Here is a 22,359-nt window from a genome sequence, read left to right on the forward strand (position 1 = left end):
GGGAGCTAGACAAGGTACCTAGAGTAGAGCAGGGCTGGGGAAAGGCAGGGGAGCTGGGGAGCTCCTTCCTAGAAAGCCCCAGGCTGCGGCCTACCATAAGGCCAACAGGTACTAGGGGTTGCAGAGGGCAGCCCAGGGGTATGGCCAAGGCAGCAGGTCCAAACCCCTTTGCCGATGATAAGTGGCTGATACTGCAGTCTGCCCCAGTGAACAGGGGCTAGATGGAGACTGGGCAGTAGCCAATACTGAGGCAAAGTGGGGATAGTTGGGTGGGGGAGACCCAGTTAAAAAGGCACTGAGGTCCTGGAAGGGCGCTCCTGGCTGGAAGTGAGCTAATTCCCAAGGACAACCAGCAGGAGTGAGTCTGGTATGTCTACAGTGATGTATAGGCCAAATCTGCCCACATGGTTGCATGTGGATCCTGTTGGATCTTTGGACATGAGTAAGAGCCACAAGCTGTTTTCCTTCAGTCTATCCCTGGCCTAAAGCATGTGGCAGATTTTTCAATACCATGTTTGTGCTCTGTATATTATTTTTGTCATCACAACATTTCAGATGTGTTGCTGTGTACCAGAACCTATGTACATCATTAATTAATATATGGAGCTATACCTATCTCATAGAGCTGGAAGGGACCTTGAGAGGTCATCAAGTCCAGCTCCCTGCCTTCACAGCAGGACCAAGTTTGCCCCAGATCCCTAATTGGCCCCCTCAAGGGTTGAGCTCTCAACCCTGGGTTTAGCAGGCCAATGCTCAAACCACTGAGCTATCCCTCCTCCCTAAAGCTAGCACCTCCTTTTCCTCGCCTACATCCTTGGAAAGTGTGGTGTTGTGTTACACAGTGTACCAGACTGCTGACTCAGTGTCAGAGTTTGTTTGTTAAAACACACATTTACAGTGCAATATACACACAGTGCACCACTCACAACATACTTTTACACTTATTAAAGTCAGTATAATGAGGCTTCCCTTCTGTCAGTCTTTTAAGGTTAGTATATCAGGAACCTAGAGATAGCTCAGTGCTTTGAGCAGTGGCCTATGAAACCCAGGGTTGTGAGTTCAATCCCTGAAGGGGCACTTTAAGGAAGTGGGGTAAACATCTGCCTGTGGATGGGACCTGCTTTGACCCAGAGGGTTGGGCTAGATGAACTCCTGAGGGCCCTTCTAACCCTGATATTCTAAGCCAGAAATTTGGCTATCGCTTTCTCAAGTGTTTAGGCAAGAGTCTAGGCACCTTTAGAGCCTTAGGGTATGTCCACACTACCCACTGGATCAGCAGGTGGGGATCAATTTATTGTGTTTTATCTAGTTGTGATAAATTGATCCCTGAATGCTCTGCCATCAACTCCAGAAGTCCACCAGGGCAAGAGGCAGAAGTGGAGTCAACAGGGGAGCCCTAGCCATCAATCCTGTGCTGTGAGGACGGGAGGTAAGTCGATCTTAGAGACATGAGTTTCAGCTATGCTATTCTATTCTTGTAGCTGAAGTTGTGTCTCTTAGATTGATTCCCCCCCCCCCCCCGAACATGTAGACCAGGCTGTAGGAGGTCCCACAAACTGGAGGTGCTGACAAAGCACATAGCTCCCTCTAGAGTTCCTTAGGACCATGGTTTCCACACTTTTTAGTAAGGCAACTCACCGACTGCATTTCATCTATTTTGGCAAACCACCAAGGGTCTAAATCTGTGAGCGGCCCCCAAATCCTAGGCCAGTATCCTTTTCTTTCACCTTCTCTGCTTAATCCTGCTCCTCACCATGCCAAGGGGATGCACTGACCCCCATAGCAGCACCCTCAGCCTTGGCATCACAATCCTAATCCTGGCCCAGTGCGGAAGCAGAAGAGGGGTTGGAGAGCAAGCCCATCCCACGCTCACCCCACAGCGGTGGCTCCTGCCATAGGGCCAAGCCTGGCTCCCCACTCCATTTGCACTTGGAACCCATGATCACTGCACTGCTCAGGTTTGTTCCAGCCACCCCTCATTCTGACCTGAGTGGCACTGTGACCCCATGCCCAGGTTGCAACGCTCATAGCAAGGAGCTGGGCCCAGTCCTGTGGGACAGGAACTGCCACTGAAGACTGAATGTGGTATGGGGTTGGCTCTCCAACACTCCTTCCCCTTAGGGATTCCCTCTACACCGGGCCTACCACTCATGTAGAACTTTTCTGCAACCTGGTTGCTTGGGACCCACTGTTTGGGATCCTCGGCCTTAGGAGGCTTGTTGGTGTCTTAGGAAGTCTGAAAGGGGGCTCAATTCCTTCAGGCTGCTGTGTATGTATGTATGTGTCTAATGGGTGCTCTGGAGTAAAGTAAATAAGTCACTGGTGAAGTTTATCAACATCTGAGGATTGTAGAGTCTGGTGTGCCGTCATAAGGTTCCTATTTCAACACTTTTAATTCCCGTTTTAAATTTCATAGAATCATAGAATCTCAGGGTTGGAAGGGACCTCAGGAGGTCATCTAGTCCAACCCCCTGCTTGAAGCAGGACCAAACCCAACTAGATCATCCCAGCCAGGGCTTTGTCAAGCCTGACCTTAAAGACCTCTAAGGAAGGAGATTCCACCACCTCCCTAGGTGTAACGCATTCCAGTTCCTCACCACCCTACTAGTGAAAAAGTTTTTCCTAATGGCCAACCTTAACCTCCCCCTCTGCAACTTGAGACCATTACTCCTTGTTCTGTCATCTTCTACCACTGAGAACAGTCTAGATCCATCCTCCTTGGAACCCCATTTCAGGTAGTTGAAAGCAGCTATCAAATCCCCCCTCATTCTTCTCTTCTGCAGGCTAAACAATCACAGTTCCCTCAGCCTCTCCTCATAAGTCATGTGCTCCAGCCCCCAAATCATTTTTGTTGCCCTCCGCTGGACTCTCTCCAATTTATCCACATCCTTCTTGTAGTGTGGGCCCAAAACTGGACACAGTACTCCAAATGAGGCCTCACCAGTGCTGAGTAGAGGGGAATGATCACATCCCTTGATCTGCTGGAAATGCCCCTACTTATACAACTCAAAATGCCATTAGCCTTCTTGGCAACAAGGGCACACTGCTGACTCATATTCAGCTTTTCGTCCACCGTAACCCCTAGGTCCTTTTCCGCAGAACTGCTGCCCAGCCATTCGGTCCCTAGTCTGTAGCAGTGCATGGGATTCTGCCGTCCGAAGTGCAGGACTCTGCACTTGTCCTTGTTGAACCTCATCATATTTCTTTTGGCCCAATCCTCTAATTTGTCTAGGTCCCTCTGTATCCTATCCCTACCCTCCAGCGTATCAACCACTTCTCCCAGTTTAGTGTCATCTGCAAACTTGCTGAGGGTGCAGTCCACACCATCCTCCAGATCGTTAATGAAGATATTGAACAAAACCGGCCCCAGCACCGACCCTTGGGGCACTCCACTTGATACCGGCTGCCAACTAGACATGGAACCATTGATCACTACCCGTTGAGCCCGACCATCTAGCCAGTTTTCTATCCACCTTACCGTCCATTCATCCAGCCCATACTTCTTTAACTTGCTGGCAAGAATACTGTGGGAGACTGTATCAAAAGCTTTGCTAAAGTCCAGAAATAGCACATCCACTGCTTTCCCCTCATCCACAGAGCCGGTTATCTCATCATAGAAGGCAATTAGGTTAGTCAGTCATGACTTGCCCTTGGTGAATCCATGCTGACTGTTCCTGATCACTTTCCCCTCCTTTAAGTGGTTCAAAATTGATTCCTTGGGGACCTGCTCCATGATTTTTCCAGGGACTGAAGTGAGACTGACTGGCCTGTAGTTCCCTGGATCTTCTTTCTTCCCTTTTTTAAAGATGGGCACTACATTAGCTTTTTTCCAGTCATCCGGGACCTCCCCCGATCACCATGATTTTTCAAAGATAATGGCCAATGGCTCTGCAATCTCATCGGCCAACTCCTTTAGCACCCTCGGATGCTGCGCATCCGGCCCCATGGACTTGTGCTCGTCCAGCTTTTCTAAATAGTCCCGAACTACTTCTTTCTCCACAGAGAGCTGGTCACCTCCTCCCCTTACCGTGATGCAGAGTGCAGCTGTCTGGAAGCTGACCTTGTCTGTGAAGACAGAGGCAAAAAAAGCATTGAGTACACTAGCTTTCTCCACATCCTCTGTCACTAGGTTCCCTCCCTCATTCAGCAAGGGGCCCACACTTTCCTTGACTTTCTTCTTGTTTCTAACATACCTGAAGAAACCCTTCTTGTTACTCCTAACATCTCCGGCTAGCTGCAACTCCAAGTGTGATTTGGCCTTCCTAATTTCACTCCTGTATGCCTGAGCAATACTTTTATACTCCTCCCTGGTTATTTGTCCAATGTTCCACTTCTTATAAGCTGTTTTTTTGTGTTTAAGATGAGCAAGGATTTCACTGTTAAGCCAAGCTGGTCGCCTGCCATATTTACTTTTCTTCCTACACATCGGGATGGTTTGTTCCTGCAACTTCAATAAGGATTCTTTAAAATACAGCCAGCTTTCCTCGACTCCTTTCCCCGTCATGTTATTCTCCCAGGGGACCTTGCCCATCAGTTCCCTGAGGGAGTCGAAGTCTGCTTTTCTGAAGTCCAGAGTCTCTGTTCTACTGCTCTCCTTTCTTCCTTGTGTCAGGATCCTGAACTCGACCATCTCATGGTCACTGCCTCCCAGGTTCCCATCCACTATTGCTTCCTCTATTATTTCTTCCCTGTTTGTGAGCAGCAGGTCAAGAAGAGCTTTTCCCCTAGCTGGTTCCTCCAGCACTTGCACCAGGAAATTGTCCCCTACACTTTCCAGAAACTTCCTGGATTGTCTGTGCACCGCTGTATTGCTCTCCCAGCAGATATCGGGGTGATTAAAGTCACCCATGAGAACCAGGGCCTGTGATCTAGCAACTTCTGTTAGTTGCTGGAAGAAAGCCTCGTCCACCTCATCCCTCTGGTCTGGTGGTCTGTAGCACACTCCCACCACGACATTACCCTTGTTGTTCATACTTCTAAATTTAATCCAGAGACTCTCAGGTTTTTCTGCAGTTTCATACTGGAGCTCTGAGCAGTCATACTGCTCTCTTACATACAACACAACTCCCCCACCTTTTCTGCCCTGCCTGTCCTTCCTGAACAGTTTATATCCATCCATGACAGTGCTCCAGTCATGTGAGTTATCCCACCAAGTCTCTGTTATTCCAATTACATCATAATTCCTTGACTGTGCCAGGACTTCTAGTTCTCCCTGCTTGTTCCCCAGGCTTCTTGCATTTGTGTATAGGCATGTAAGATAACTCACTGATCGTCCTGGTGTCCCAGTATGGGGCAGGAGCCCTCCCCTCTTGCACTCACCTACTTGTGCTTTCTCCCGATATCCCACTTCCCCACTTACCTCAGGGCTTTGGTCTCCTTCCCCCCGGTGAACTTAGTTCAAAGCCCTCCTCACTAGGTTAGCCAGCCTGCTTGCAAAGATGCTCTTCCCTCTCTTCGTGAGGTGGAGCCCGTCTCTGCCTAGCAATCCTTCTTCTTGGAAGACCATCCCATGGTCAAAGAATCCAAACCCTTCTCTCCGACACCATCTGCGTAGCCATTCGTTGATTTCCACGATTTGACGGTCTCTACCATGGCCTTTTCCTGCCAGAGGGAGGATAGACGAGAACACCACTTGCACCTCAAACTCCTTTATCCTTCTTCCCAGAGCCACGTAGTCTGCAGTGATACGCTCAAGGTCATTCTTGGCAGTATCATTGGTGCCCACGTGGAGAAGCAGGAAGGGGTAGCGATCCGAGGGCTTGATGAGTCTCGGCAGTCTCTCCGTCACATCATGAATCCTAGCCCCTGGCAAGCAGCACACCTCTCGGTTTTCCCGGTCAGGGCGGCTGATAGATGACTCAGTCCCCCTGTGGAGAGAGTCCCCGACCACCACCACCCTCCTCCTCCGCCTCTTGGGAGTGGTGGTCGTGGAACCCCCATCCCTAGGATGGTGCATCTCATGCCTTCCAATCAGTGGAGTCTCCTTCTGCTCTGTTCCCTCAGATGTATCCTCCACTCCGCTCTCTGCACTAGTACCGGCAGAGAGGACATGAAAACGGTTGCTCACCTGCGTCTGTGTTTCTGGTACATGGATGTTTCTGGTACTCTTTCCTCTTGTGGAAGTCACATGCCACCAATTATCCTCGCTGGCCTTCTGTCCCCGCTGCGTAGCCTGCTCTGAATCTTCAGAACATTGTGCCCGCTGAAGCTGATCCTGACGTCTATCCAGGAAATCCTCATTTTCTTTTATGGAACACAGGGTTGATATCCGTTTCTCCAGACCTTGAACCTTCTCTTCCAATATGGAGATCAGCTTGCACTTTGTACAGACAAAGTCGCTTCTATCCTGTGGAAGGAAGACAAACATGGCGCATCCTGTGCAGGTCACAACAGCGGATCGCTCAGCATCCATAGTCTCTTCCGTCTAAGAGCTTCCTTACTTGTGGCAGAAGCTACTCGGAGAAACCTGCGAGAGGGGAGCCTAAGTAGGCTCTCTCCAGGCAAACTCCTTCTGTTTACCTCTCTGCTGTTCGCTGCTCAGCTGATTCACAGCTGACTGCCTTTTTATAACAGTGAGGCCCAGCTGGAACAAAGCACTCCCAAATCAAACTGGTCAAACAAGCAATCAAACAATCAAGCACACAGTCAAACTGCATATTTACCTGTATAGTCAGTAATTTGGTCTTGTGCCAATAACTCAGCTAGATCAATCAACTCAGTTTTAATCATCTCAGGGATCCTATTCTTAAATCGTGAGTTCCCCCCTGGCACGAGGCTATCCACACCACTTAAACCCTTATTGTGAAGCTTAACAGGTGTGGATGATGCTGCATGGACTTTCTACACAGGGTAATTATCAGACAATGGAGAAAATCTTCTGAAGTTGATGCACTATATATTTTTTCAATATACCATAATGGCAGTTTTAATTTATATTTTAAAACAAATGTTTAAATGATCTTCGTTATGATTTGTTCAGTGCGGTGGGACAGGTGCCCATCCCATTCAGGAAGGGATTAAAGTGCTCTGAGCACAATCAGCTCCATCCCGGCACACCTGTGAAGCTTGGTAAGCCTGGAGATGGACAGGTCCTCAAAAGGGAGGATCCCTGCTTACTGGAGGGTGGCACTCTGAAGGAGCAGGACTACAACTCAGAGCTCCCCAATCTCTGGAAAAAAGGGTTGCTGACCAGCTAAATGACTTGAGAGCCTTGGGTGCCTAGACCCTCTCAGAAAAAAGAGGGATGGATGCTTTTCTCTGCCTCCCCCCTTATCCCTCCCCCCGTCTTTGGCTTCCTGAAGTCTTAGGACTCAACTTATTGTGGGCTGTGGAAGTTTACTGACGTTTTGGGTTTGGATTACTTTAACTCCCCTCACAAGGGGGAAACACCGTGAACAGCACAGCTGAAGTGCTATACTCTGGACTCTCAAAGGTCTCGTCTGTGCTCACCTTGTTAACCTATTTGGTTGGTAGATTATTCTCAAGCCTCCCCAGGAAAGGGGGTGATGGGGCTTGGGGGGACAGGGCTCCAAGTGGCCCCTCCCTGAATGTTTGTTTAAATCACTTGGTGGTGGCAGCAATACCGTCCAAGCACAAGGAAAGGAATTTGTGCCTTGGGGACGTTTTTAACCTAAGCTGGTGGAATATAAGCTTAGGGGGTCTTTCATGTGGGTCCCCATATCTGTACCTCAGAGTGGGGAGGGAACCCTGACAGGTGCCCCCCCTCTCTATATATAGCTATAGATAATATGGAGAACAAATAGCTTTTCCTGGGAGAAGTGTTCTTTCTGGATTTTTATTTATTTTGCGTTTTGTTTTGTTTTGAGGTGGGGAGGGAATGGGAGGAGACTGGAAGAGAAGAATTTCCAGGTATTTTCAGGTGTTTACATATTCTGAATTTCTCTCACTCTGAATTGTATCATGACATATATTTGAAATTTTTTGAAATGAGAAACATTAGAGTCTAATTTCCATCTGCGGAAGACAACTTCAACTATTTTAAAATGTTAAAAGGGAAGTGATGGGAACATCAAGAATCTTTCTGTGCCTAGTAAGAAACAATAGGAAATTTAGAGAAGCCCCATTGATGGGAAGGGAAGTGAGTGGAGTCCATAATGGTCGAGAGAGGGATTTGATTAGCGTGGAGTGAGAGGGATGTGGTTCGTGGGTGCAATTGATTCCCATTTTTGGTGGAGTATATGGAATGTGTGGAGTTATCTGCTAGGTGGAATTGGTTTGCTAAAACGTGGAAACTTCAGAAAGGGTGGGCAGGACATCTGATAAAGTGGGTCTGTAAAAAGCTTGCTAGCTCGTCTTCTATTTCAGTCTTCACAGGAGATGGTTGATATTCTATTGTGAAAGTGCTGATCAGTTCTGCAAATAAGTGCTTATTATTTAGTGATTACCAAACATCAGTGTGTGAATTTATAAGACTCAACATGCCAAAAGTTGGAGAAAGTGGTAAGAACCAAGCAGTTAAATATGCTGGAGTAGGGTGTGAGTGTTGTCAAAAATTGCTAAGTAGAAGGATAGAAAGGGTTCATACTTGGCCTTGCTAGTGTAGAAAGTAGGTATATCTGGATTCTTCAAGATCAGATGTTCCACAGTCTCTTCAAGTTGAAAAACTGAACATTAATTGGTTTTATGATCCTGCAGGTTAAACATTTTCAGTGCCATCACCACCACTGAAACATAGCTATGTAAGTCCTTGTTCTATACCTTTTGATAGTGCTTCAACATCTGCTTAATTCAGGAGCAATCTGTATTCATCTTTGACACCCACAAAATTCTTAATACCATGGCCAATCAGTTGCCATTTCTGCTTTTGCATCTGGTGTCAAAGGCCTCTTTGCTCTCTGTTGTCTCCCATGCTTCTGTATTCAGAGCTTCAGTGTCTACTGCTGAGATGTTGTGTGCCTCAGTATCATCGTCTTTGAACTTCTGAAGTCCAGTACTGGCTATTTTGACATCAACTGCTTTGGCTGAAAGTGTATGCACTTCAGCATCAGATCTCTCTGTGCTGTGTTTTATCAGTGCCAATCAGGTATATTGGTATTCAGTTTGTGGAGACTAGCAAGTCAGTCTATGACTTCTCACACCACTTGGTTATTTAGCCACAGGTCAAGTTCCTCCAGCATCAGCCCTGTCTCCACCACTCTTTTTCTGTTGGCTTTGTCAACCTCTACCTTCCTGGTTCCAACTGGTGGGAAACTTCCCCCATTTCTCCCTTCATGCCTTACCTATACTATGCCTTCACATGGTTAGTCTTGTGAGCCAGATCTCATCTTTTCCTCAGAAAAATCCACAGAAGGGAAGCCAGGAGAGAGGAAATCTCTGAGCAAGATTCCCCTCGTAGTTTTCCCTGCATAGATCCATGGAAGTGGCAAGAATTCCCTTTCCTCTCTTAGAATAGGCAAGATCCAAGAAGTACTGGAGGCCAGGACCATCTGTGAAGAGACCTCTTTTTATCATTCCACTGACCATTAGATCCACACTGTAGGGTTTCCTCACAGCTTTCAGAATTCTCTCTGCAGAGCATTCCCATGCTGTGGAGTGGCACACTGGAATTTTACGCAACTTTCTTTTCACCCTTCTGGCTCTGTTTTTACACTTGTTCAGAAGACTCTGCAGCATTGAGGGAGGGGGATAACGGTGCCATGATCGTGGTTGACATTTGTCTTTTAAATCCTTCCTTTGTTGAACTAGTACTACGAATAGTGATATGCCGAAGGGCCCTAGGGGTTGGGACTGTATTGTGCTGGGCACTGTACGGACACAGAAGAGAATGTGTTCTTATTTGTGTAATTTGCATTTTTTAAACTATTTAAAATATAAAAGTCATAAAACGTTTATTTGGTGTGTTTACTAGCGTTTACCTTTCCTCACTTTATTTTTATATTTCATGTACACGATTTTTATGTTTGTGAAAAGTGCTTTATTAAGTGTGCGGTAAGTAGAGAGCCACATTTGTATACGGTTGGTGCTACAAGAACACAATAGATCAGAACATAAGAACAGCCGTACCGGGTCAGACCAAAGGTCCATCTAGCCCAGTATCCTGTCTGCCGACAGTGGCCAATGCCAGGTGCCCCAGAGGGAATGAACAGAACAGGCAATGAGCAAGTGATCTCTCTTCTGCCATCCCTCTCCACCCTCTGACAAACAGAGGCTAGGGACACCATTCCTTACCCGTCCTGGCTAACAGCTATTAATGGACTTAACCTCCATGAATTTATCCAGTTCTCTTTTAAACGCTGTTATAGTCCTATATATAGAGAGAAACAAAAAGCTAGGAGCCAGGAACTACTAAACTCTCATCCTAGTTCTAACAGTAGCATTTTCTGTGACTTTGAGCAAGTCATTCAACCTCTCTGCCTCATGTTAAACATCGCTCTATAATTGTCTACTTCTCAAGGTGCTTTGAAGATTAGTTAGTGGGACAACTCCAGTTAACGTCAGTGGGAGCTGAAGGCACTCAGCATCCTGCATGATTTGGTGCATGTTTTGGAAAGTGCCCTAAAGCAGAAAATAGGGTGGCGGTGGGGTGGGGTGGGACTATTTGAACCACATTTCCAGGTTAAAACACATCCATAGTTTAGTGTAATATGGGTCAAGACATGAAACTGTCTCTGGAAAGGACTGAACAGTATCCCTGTTCTGAACTCTGTGGGGGTTGAATCTGATTTTTTTTGTCTGTTCCATCCATAATTTAAACAGGGAAGGGTCTGTTTGTTTGTATTCGTTCAACTGAATTGACTTTGTAAAATCCTTTAGAGAATGTTAGTGGTGTGTAAATGAACGCTCTGTTTAATTTAGTGACAATTGCACTTCCCAGTTCTGCTGATTGGTTTTGTTGTTCACATGAGTGTCACTTTGAAAAGCTGTATAATCCATTTCCCCTTAATTTACACTTTATAGTGTGACTGTATGCTTATTAGGACTGATAAATGCCATAGTTAATCCTCCTTACGAAATAACAAGACCTTGCAAGATAATTACGCTCATAATAATCAAGACTTGAGGGATGATCCTAAAACAGTTTCTTTAATAGACATACCTCAGGTAAATCGTTGCATTCTGACTTGGAAGGTATTTGTGTGAGATCTTTGTTTTGTTAGATCCACTTGAGTGAATTCCTCAGGATCTTTAATATCCTCAGAAAGATTCTCAAGTAACATTTCATCTGAGAGGAGTCTAAATATTTGACAGCTTATTTAAAAGAAGATTGAGAGCAAAACGTGGGTATTAATGTTTGATCTCGTAATTTTTTTTTACCTTTTAGTAAAATTAGGGGGATTTGCACAAGAAAACAACACTATAGATTCTGGAGAACTCGATATAGGCCAAAGAGCAATACAAGAGGTTCCTCCGGGGATCTTCTGGAGATCACAGATCTTCATTGATCAGCCACAGTTTCTAAGATTCAATATCTCCCTTCAGAAAGATGCATTGATTGGCGTATATGGCCAAAAGAGCTTACCCCCATCACATACCCAGGTAAGGGCTGCTTTCATTAAAAGCAAGGTATAATATTGAAAACTGCCAGTTTGCGTCTTTTTAAGAGCTGTATTTCTTAGGATTGCAGTCTTTCCTTTTTCCTATTGTTTTATTTTTACTTTCCATTTTATATATTGATCTTACACTATGTGAAAAATATATTGTCATTCTAATATAAGGTCAGTTTTAAAAGATATTCTGGGATTTAAAATCTGCAGTGTGGGGAAAGCTTTTGCTTTATGATCAAATCTGATCATTGTTTTCAGTGATGATGCCTATCATAACTGCATTAAATGTCTCTTTATCTTCCAACACGGTGGTCCGTGGACATACTTTTAACTTTTGAATAAACTAGTGTATCATGCTATAGTCATGCATTTGTTTGCTTTCCTGGGTTTGTCTACCAAAAAGCAAAGCTGGCAAAGTTACAAGCAAGTTGAAAAAAATCCTTTTTGATAACAGTTCAGTGTGTTCTACTAGTGAGTGTCATGCTATGTACGGTTTGCTATTTGATTAAAAAAATATATTGAAATATGTGTATATGGGATACAGTGAACTAAGACTGCAAGAATCAATTATTATTAGATATTTTCCTGTTTTAAGATTTCTCCAGACTATCCCAGAATACAGTTCTGCTTCACTGTATTCAGAGTTCACCCTGATTAAAATCTTATTTAACCCCCCAAATGTGAATTTCTTCTATTTCAACCCAATTTCAGTCCAAGTTCTGCTTTCTCGTACGTAGCTCACAAAGGAGAGGTCCATCAAATGACTATTAGCCAAAATGGTCAGGGATGCAACCCCAAGCTCTCGGTGTCCCTGCGTCTCTGACTACCAGATGCTGGGACTGGACAACAGAGGATGGATCACTTGACAATTGTCCCGTTCTGTTCATTCCCTTTGAAGCATCTGGCATTGGCCACTGTTGGAAGACAGAATACTGGGCTAGATGGACCATTCATCTAGTATGGCCATTCTTATGTCCTTATGCTCTACCAAAGAGGACCTTTTTTCCAGTTTCTTGAAAATTAGCTATTACCGAGTTAAGAGAGCACTGCAACTTCTTGCAATTCTAATGCTGGGTGAGAAATTCGGCATCTGTCATGTCCAGACCTCTGGACAAAGCAGATTAATGGACTTGCATAGAAGATCAGCTATTAGGCTTGTATTTGGTTTCAATAAAAAAATCTAACTTCAAAATTCCATTCATTTTTTTGGTTTTTGTTTTATTTTAAAACAAAGAAATCTGTCAAATCTATAACTCTGATTTTTCAAAGAAAGCTACCCCAATTACGTTATTCTGAACTGTTTACCAGGTATGTGGGATAGCTGTAGCCATGTTAGTCCCAGGATATTAAAGCAATAAGGTGGGTGAGATAATATCTTCTTTTGGACCACCAGACCCAAAGAAGAGCTCTGAGTGGCTCAAAAACTTGTCTCTCTCACCAATAGAAGCAGGTCCAAGAAAAGATATTACTTCACGCACCTTGTCTCTCTATTTACCAGGTACTAATTGACATTCCCCTGTTGTTTGGTAATATGTTGAAATACCCTGTTGAAATGAAACGGGAGAGAGTTAAGGTTTCTGGAGGGCATTCATTGTGAATTTCTTTATTTGTGCGATTAAAGTCACCATCTGACATTACAGTAACTTCTTTAATTTCCTTGGTTTTTTAAAAAGGTGAAAAATTAAAGAGAAGGTATTTAATGAAAAATACACCTAAGTTTCACACACAAACTCACTTCTAGATTGAGAGGAAGCACGAGAAATTCCATTATGCCCTCCAAGAGCCCGACTCTCTAGCACAAACATCAAAGAGAGCGAACCACTATTCAGTTCCTTTCCAGGGATATGAGCAGTTTTATACACAATCCTTGCCTAGTTCATTAGTGATTGCAGCAGTTAACAAAATCTCATATCAGAGTCAGCATCAACAAACACCTAAAGACAGAGAGCCCAAGAAATTAGACTTGTTCGGTCAGAAGAATTATTCAACATCAAACCTGCAAGTGAGAATCACCAATTACCAAGCCCTGTTGATGAAATCTGATTGTATTAGTTGGGATCCCACTACCAAATTTATACATGAGCTTTCACAAGATGACAGGGAAAAATTGAAATCCATCATCACTGAGGGTCATCTTGTATCATGTATGTCCCTCCAGGCAGCCGTTGATACTTCAGATACAGCCTGCAGATTGGTGGCAACCTCCGTTGCAAAGAGGAAATCTTCCTAACTCCACTCTTCAGGGATCCCTAAAAAAGTTCACATAACAAGTGAGGGTCACCCATTCAAAGGATTAACTTATTAATGCAAAAACAGAGGGGGTTTTACATTCTCTAAAGGACTTCTGTGAGACTGACATTCCTGGGGGAGGGAGGTGTCTACCCTCTGATATCTAAGCATAAGCACTTTAAGCCATAGTCACAAGAGAGGTAATCCTTTTACCCGCAGCATAGGCAGCCTGAACAATCTAGAAAGAGACAAACATTGCACAGAAGGCAGGCATCTGTTTCCACCTCTATTTCTGCTCATCAACCTCCATCCTCCATAAGGTGGGAGGGATAGCTCAGTGCTTTGAGCATTGGCCTGCTAAACCCAGGGTAGTGAGTTCAGTCCTTGATGGGGCTACTTAGGTACCTGGGGCAAAAATCAGTACTTGGTCCTGCTAGTGAAGGCAGGGGGCTGGACTCAAGGTCCTTTCCAGTTCTAGGAGATAGGTCTCCTGTTGTTGTTTTTTATCAACATCAAAGCAGCAGATTTGACTGCTTGGTCAGGAGCAGAGTGCAAATCCCTTCAGATCTTCCAGTCCTACCCTCTCCATTTGAGAATCACTTATTTCATTTCTGTGGTTCTGGAGCACCATCACAATGGATTGTTGAGTCCTGGAGATATAGAGGTGGGCTATACCATCCAGTTCTGTATCCACCTTCTCTGTCCCTATTCAGGGACACCTCTCACAGAGGTTTCATGAAGAGGTGCCAGCCACTTCTTATCAGAGCAGTGGAAGAAGTTCCTCAATAGTACAGGGAACACAGTGGATTTTATTCTCATTACTTTCTGATTCCCAGAAAGAAAGGCGATTGGTGGCCCATTCTGCACTTTAATTCACAAGCTCAAGTTCAGGGTTGTGACTCTGGCTACTATAATTCCATCCCTACACTGGAGCAATTGGTACATAGCCCTTGACCTTCAGGACATGCATTTTCTTATTGCGATTCACCCACCCCACAGAAGATAGCTGACATTTCAAGTGGGCAGTTGCCACTACAGTACCGCATGTTACCACTCAACCAGTTGACAGCACCCAGGATTTTCACAGGATGCCTAGCAGTAATAGCAGCTTACCTCAAAGAGCTAGGAATCCAAGTTTTCCCATACCTAGATGACTGGCTCATTCATCCAATAGCATGTAACAGCAGACCCTGCATCTGTTTGCCCTTTCAGGCCTGAAAGTAAATGAAGAGAAGTAATACTGACGCCCACAGGAAAAATAGAATCCATTGGAACCATTCTTGACTCCACAACAACAATGGCTTATCTTCCACCAGAGAGATTCCAAGCCATACTAAACCTACGAACCCACCTGCGAACTCAGCCCAGGACGTCAGTGAGAACTTGTCTCTGATATGTGGCCTCCTGCACCTTCTTAACTCGGCAGGCCAGACTCCACTTTCATTGCATGCAGGAATGGCTGAAGTCTGCTTATCAGCCAAACAAACATCAACTGAACATGCTAGTATACATTACACCACAAGTCCTGTCCTCGTTCAATTGGCAGCTGGACCCACTGAAAATCTGCAAAGGAGAACCATTCTCTCTTCCGCTACCTACAAAGATGTTGATGACAGATGCCTCCACATTAGGATAGGGAGCCCATTTAGAGAACCTCCAGACACAAAATATATGGATTCCTCAGGAAGTAAGACTCCACATAAATGTCCTGGTGCTAAGAGACATTTGTTCAGCATGCTCAGTTTTTCAGTCCTAAAAGGAATAACATACAAATCATGACAAAATATTACAGCCATGTTTTATCTTTGGGAATTTTGTATCTGTCATGAAATTATTCTAAGGGTGGTTCATTTGCTAGGGATGCACAGACCATGCTAGCACATCACCTCAGCAGACAATTTTTAAGTAACCATGAGTGGTCCATAAATGATGACGTAATTCAAGACATATTACTCAGGGAGAAGGAAGGTGGGGGAGTCGTCCCACCATAATAACATAATAACATAAGAACAGCCGTACCGGGTCAGACCAAAGGGCCATCTAGTCCAGTATCTGTCTACTGACAGTGGCCAATGCCAGGTGCCCCAGAGGGAGTGAACCGAACAGGCAATGATCAAGTGATCTCTCTCCTGCCATCCATCTCCATCCTCTGACAAACAGAGGCTAGGGACACCATTCCTTACCCATCCTGGCTAATAGCCATTTATGGACTTAACCACCATGAATTTATCCAGTTCTCTTTTAAACCCTGTTATAATCCTAGCCATCACAACCTCCTCAGGCAAGGAGTTCCACAAGTTGACTGTGTGCTGCGTGAAGAAGAACTTCCTTTTATTTGTTTTAAACCTGCTGCCTATTAATTTCATTTGGTGACCCCTATTTCTTGTATTATGGGAATAAGTAAATAACTTTTCCTTATCCACTTTCTCAACATCACTCATGATTTTATATACCTCTATCATATCCCCCCTTAGTCTCCTATTTTCCAAGCTGAAGAGTCCTAGCCTCTTTAATCTCTCCTCATATGGGACCCTCTCCAAACCCCTAATCATTTTAGTTGCCCTTTTCTGAATCTTTTCTAGTGCCAGTATATCTTTTTTGAGGTGAGGAGACCACATCTGTACACAGTATTCGAGATGTGGGTGTACCATGGATTTATATAAGGGCAATAATATATTCTCAGTCTTATTCTCTATCCCCTTTTTAATGATTCCTAACATCCTGTTTGCTTTTTTGACCGCCTCTGCACACTGCATGGACATCTTCAGAGAACTATCCACGATGACTTCAAGATCTTTTTCCTGACTCGTTGTAGCTAAATTAGCCCCCATCATATTGTATGTATAGTTGGGGTTATTTTTTCCAATGTGCATTAGTTTACATTTATCCACATTAAATTTCATTTGCCATTTTGTTGCCCAATCACTTAGTTTTGTGAGATCTTTTTTAAGTTCTTCACAGTCTGCTTCGGTCTTACTAAACTGCTCAAGATAGTTATCATCTGCAAACTTTGCCAACTCACTGTTTACCCCTTTCTCCAGATCATTTAGGAATAAATTGAATAGGATTGGTCCTTGGACTGACCCTTGGGGAACACCACTAGTTACCCTTCTCCATTCTGAGAATTTACCATTAATTCCTACTTTGTTCCCTGTCTTTTAACCAGTTCTCAATCCATGAAAAGGACCTTCTCTTTTATCCTATGACAGCTTAATTTATGTAACAGCCTTTGGTGAGGGACCATCCCTCTTTGCCACCAGAGATTACAGGAAGTGTGAAAACTTTTGTTCCAGAGGGAGTCAGAGTTGGGGATCCCTGTCCAGTGCATTCCTGATTCCATGGTCCTCAAGCTTGCTGTACACATACGTTCCCCGACCACCGGTCCATTAATCCACATGTTCTAAGAAAGTGCTCAGGCAGGGCTCAGCCAGAATGCTCATGGTTGCTCCTATCTGATCAAGGCAGTTCTGGTACTTAGACTTAAATAATCTCTTTGATACGCTTACCTGTCCAACGAGACCTGATATTGCAGAGATGCAGTCCAGTGCTTGATCCCAACTCATGCTCCCAGCACCTCAAAGCATAGATGCTGTCTGACTGACTTCAACAGAAAGAACCTGCTCATCAGAAATACAAAATACCCTGATCCATGGTTGAAAAGCCTAATGGACACACGCTGCTAAATGGAAGAGATTGACTATCTGTTCACAGCAGTACTTCTCACCATCCCAGTTCCAGACATGCTGGCCCATCTCCTGATTTTAAAGAACTTTGGACTATCCGTATGCTCATTGAGGGTTCATCTGTCTCGCAGCCATCTCAGCTCTTTGCTCTCCAATACATTCTGATGCCCCCCAATGGCCAGATTCTTAAAAAGAGGAATGAAACTTTTCCTCTGTGGGGTCTAGATATTGTCCTCACAGGTTAATGTATCCAGCTCTTGAACCTTTAGGTAGCTGTAGCCTCTTTCAGCTTTCCATTAAAACAGCCTTGTTGGTAGCAATAGTATCAACCAGAATAGTTGGGGAGATGCAAGTTGTCTTGGCAGGGCCCCTGTATACAGTTTTTCATAAGGACAGGGTGTCATTGAGAGCGCACGTGTAGTGGGGTGGTTACCCGCTCCTGCCCTTTGGGCCTTAAAACAGCCCAAGAAAGGGCTGTGGCTGGGGCAAGAAGCCTGGGCTGATTGGGGGAAAGTAGGCCAATCAGGCCCAGCTGGCCCCTGTATAAAAAGGCTGTGAGCCAGGAGCCCAAACGGTCTCTCTCTGTTTGTAGAGGGAGATGGGCCTGGCTGCGGGGAGCTAGACACAAGGTACCTGAGTGGAGCAGGCCTGGGGAAAGGCTGGGGAGCTCCAGCCTGGAAAGCCCCAGGCTGTGGCTTAACAGAAGGCAACAGGTACTGGAGGTTGCAAGGCAGCAGGTCCAAACCCAACCTTGCCAGTGCTGAGTGGCTGATACTTCAGTCTGCCCCAGGGCACAGAGGCTAGACAATGACTGGCAATAGCTGTATATTGAGGCGAGGTGGGAATAGTGGGTGGCGGTTCCCAGAGGAGGGGAGACCCTAAGACTGGGAGGGTTACTGCCAGGGGGCAGCACCCCAGACAACAGGGCACCAGGTCTGGGAGGACACAGGGGCCAGAGGACAGGCAGATCACCAGCCTGCAGAGGGCGCTCCGGAGCTGGAACGAGCTAATTCCCAGAAGTCACCAGCAGGAGGCACTGCAGGAGTGAGTCCGCTCCTCTACAGCATCCAAAATGTCTTTTTGTACAGACAGAATTAAGCTATTTAGAGTATCCCCCATCTTATTCATAGCCTGTGGAGACAGTGTTAAAGGACAGGTCATTTCAATGGTGAGACTCTTTTGGCTTGTAAACTTTGTTATGAATAAGCTAATGTAATCCCTCCCTATAAGAATCACATTTCATTCTATGAGGCCATAAGCAACCTCTGTTGCTTCCTTGAGAAATGTTCCCATTGTGTACATTTGTAGGGAATCTATGTGGTCTTCAGTACATACGTTTACCTAGCACTACTCTATCATGCTAATTTTGGCAGGGCTGGGGGAGGGAACGTGGTGATTATGGAATAACTATATGGACAACACAGCTTGAAGAATCACACTGCAGGATACACCAACAGTGGAATAAATATCTGGGCATCACCAGTGCTAGAGTCCTAAAAAAAAAACCAAGTGCTGTAATACACTTCTGATACTTTGTACTGTCGCTCAGAAGCAATCATCAGTGACAGTACTGTAAGTATCAGAACAGCATTCAAGAGCATTCAACACTTGGACAATACACCTCGAAGAACCGTAGCTTCTGAGGGAAGCGAACTGTTGCTTATGAGCCATAGTATCTAACAAATACTTCAATATAACATAATTAGGAACGGTGGTGTTTCAGGTAGTATTTCTGTTTTTTTACTTTAGGCACCCACGTTTCAGAATGATGGCCTTCGTGTGTGTCATAGAGCAGCACTAAATGTTCTATTTCTGGGGAATTATAAATAAGTCCACCAGAAATAATTGACAGTAGCTGTCCATTCCGATCCAATCAATGCTACTCTCAAAGTCTTTGTGACACTTTCTAAAAAATTCAGTTTCATTGCAACCGGAAAAAAGACCAGGAGTACTTGTGGCACCTTAGAGACTAACACATTTATTTGAGCACAAGCTTTCGTGGGCTACAGCCCCACTTCATCAGATGCATGTAGTGGAAAATACAGTAGGAAGATAGATATATACACAGAGAACATGAAACAATGGGTGTTACCATACACACGATAGCGAGAGTGATCAGTTAAGGTGAGCTATTATCAGCAGGAGAGAAAAAGAACTGTTTGTAGTGGTAATGAAAATGGCCCATTCCCAGCAATTGACAAGAAGATGTAAGGAACTGGGGGTGGGGAGAGGGATAAGCATGAGGAAATAGTTTTACTTTGTGTAATGACCCATCCACTCCCAGGCTTTATTCAAGCCCTCGTTTGATGGTGACCAATTTGCAAATTAATTCCAATTCAGCAGTCTCCTGTTGGAGTCTGTTTTGGAAGTAACCAGAGAATCAGTATGTTTTTATTTAAGGAGACTTTAAGGATAACAAAGGACTTTGATGGCTTAAAGCAAAACTGAATGTAGAGGGGTAGGCAGATCATCCTGTTTATACTCAATAAAGCTAATTAATTTATCCTCATAGGAGGAAAACAAAATGAAAGTATTTTTAGCACATAAAGGTCATTGTCCAGTCTATGCCCTTTCACAACCCCACTCCTAAATTTATGAAGCAGTCTTGATAGGATTTAAGCCACATTACTCCTGTTTGCTGGGGATGGAATGAATAATGATATCCATATGCATGGCTTTAAAAAAATTCAACCTCAGAAATACTATCTATATAATAACATCAATCTTTATTATGTTATAGTTCTAAAATGATTAATTTATACTGTGCCTGTCGGCTATCAGCATACTCGTTGTGGTCAATTAAGGAGTACAATCCCTAATTCCCAGATCAAAAATGTGTTCTCAACTGAGATTGTCCTACAACAAGAAGGGTCCTTCTGAAGTAATTTGAAAACCATCTCGTATTGTCCATAAATAACCAGCTAAAACTCAGAATGGAGATCTTTTTTCTTTCTTCTTTCAGTGATATTCGGTATTGGGATTAGATAGAAGAGTCTGTGAGAACTTGAGGGGGAGAAAAGGGACAGTTTTTGACTCTTTCATGAATTAAGATAAATATTTAATTCTCTGACAAATGAGAGCATTGAATGGTTTTAAATTAGCAGTGCTTTTCCAAAATAGTTGCATTAGTTTTCATGTGGGATTGGTTGAACATTCAAGGTGACAGCATATCAAGGTACTAGTTTCTGCCCATAATAATAATGTAAGTTCTACTATGGTTGTTGAGACATAGCTGAAAGGAAATTGGCTTCGGTATTGGTAAAGGCATATGATCTATGCATTTCTTTTACATTTTGAATGGTGTTGGGATAATTCAGATTTATTGCAGAGCAACATTCTTAAAATATCATGTGTTTTTAACAACCAAGGAGAGTTTTCAGGAGAAAAAGGATTCCAGTGCTTAGATCCTGTCCAGAGATGAAGACTGTCCTGTTCTATGCCATTCAAGGAACTGTTTCCGAAGGTCACAAGTCAGTACATAAACCCATTGAATCTCCAGTCTCAATAACTGACTTTATCACAGCTTCGGTAAATAAGTGGTTTCATACACTGGCCTTTACCTAAACAGACCTTGAATGAAATACCATTTGAGTGATATCTCAAATATATGGGAAGATAGAAGGTTTATATATAGTAGTTCACCTCACACAGTAGATACATCAGAGTAATAATGAAACTGGACTGAAATGTGGAAACCAAGTTACTCTTTATTGTAGGACACAGTGATTCTTAAAGTTAATAGGTGGTAACTCTTTGTTATATAATATAATCTTTACCTGGCAAATTCAGAAAAGAAATCTTTAGCGATTTAGGGCCAGATCCTCAGGTAATAGAAACTTTCAGTCTAGGTCCATGGACTAGATGGAGCTCTACCAATTTACACCAGCTGAAGATCTGACCCAGGGTTTCTCCTCTGAATGTGCAGAGTTGACCAAACAGCTACCATTAGTGCTCACAGGCATTTTGTGGATAATCTTATATGTGAATTTAAGATGATAAACCTCTTTGTCTCCAGTGCTTGTGGCAACTCAGATGTTATATTCCCCCCCGTAGTTGTTGCTATTAATAAAACAAATTATAAAATGTTGTGATAGCTTTTGAAGAGAGTTTTAATCTGAACTACAGTATTTTCTGTCACTGCCTTCTGCAGTTTTAACCTGTTATACTTTGCATTTGGTATTTGGTTTACTTTGTACAAAAGAAATGCAAACTAGCATGTTGGGGAGAGGGGTAGCTCAGTTGTTTGAGCATTGGCTTGCTAAACCCAGGGTTGTGAGTTCAATCCTCCTGAGGTCCCCTCCAATCCTAATAATCTGTGATTCTACAGAATGTAAGGCTATATTTCTGCAGTAGTATCTCTATTGAAGTCAGTGGAATTACACCAACAGAGAACATACCTTGGATTGTGAAACAAAAGAAGCAGCACAAGGGTAATGGATTGGGGCAGGATATTCTTATTAGTTAATTTATATGGCACAGTCAATATGGAATGAGTCTTTCACCTGCAGGTGGCCAGCTCAAATCTGCAGATTGTGACTGCAAGCTAACCTCATCTGACATTTTTGTTCTGCAAATTAATGTTAAATGAATTGGTGGTCAGGTGTCAATATCACATGATAATTGGCATTACTTGGCATTCTCCTTAGAAATCTCATCAAGAGGAGTGAAAGAACGGACAAACACTGGGAGCTTGTCTACATGGCTCTGCAGTTTGGACTATGGCGTGGGGGCGGGGGGCGTGAGACCTGTAGCACACACTAGCATGTTGTGCTGTACCTCCCCCATGTGGATGCTGCAATTGTAAACTGAAAGGTATTTCATTCACATTAACATAGTCCTTTAATTCAGGGGCTCTCAAACTGGGGGTCAGGATCCCTCAGGGGGTCACAAGGCTATTACATGGTGGGTCCTGAGCTGTCAGCCTCCACCCCAAACCCCGCTTT

At 44.1% G+C, this 22,359-nt stretch overlaps 1 protein-coding gene across 1 annotated transcript in view; it reads left to right on the forward strand.

Annotated features, from left to right (window-relative positions):
* The window catches only part of LOC123361326 (teneurin-3-like), a gene marked incomplete at its 3' end in the record, with an annotated part of 39,942 nt that extends 28,446 nt beyond the window's left edge, over positions 1 to 11,496 (forward strand). Inside the window, exon 4 of the mRNA XM_045001368.1 lies at positions 11,282 to 11,496. Coding sequence (XP_044857303.1) covers positions 11,282 to 11,496 — 215 coding nt within the window. The remainder of the gene's footprint in view (positions 1 to 11,281) is intronic.
* Between the last annotated feature and the right edge of the window lie 10,863 nt (positions 11,497 to 22,359).

Source organism: Mauremys mutica, unplaced genomic scaffold (assembly GCF_020497125.1).
Source record: "Mauremys mutica isolate MM-2020 ecotype Southern unplaced genomic scaffold, ASM2049712v1 Super-Scaffold_100467, whole genome shotgun sequence".
Taxonomy (NCBI): Eukaryota; Metazoa; Chordata; order Testudines; family Geoemydidae; genus Mauremys; species Mauremys mutica.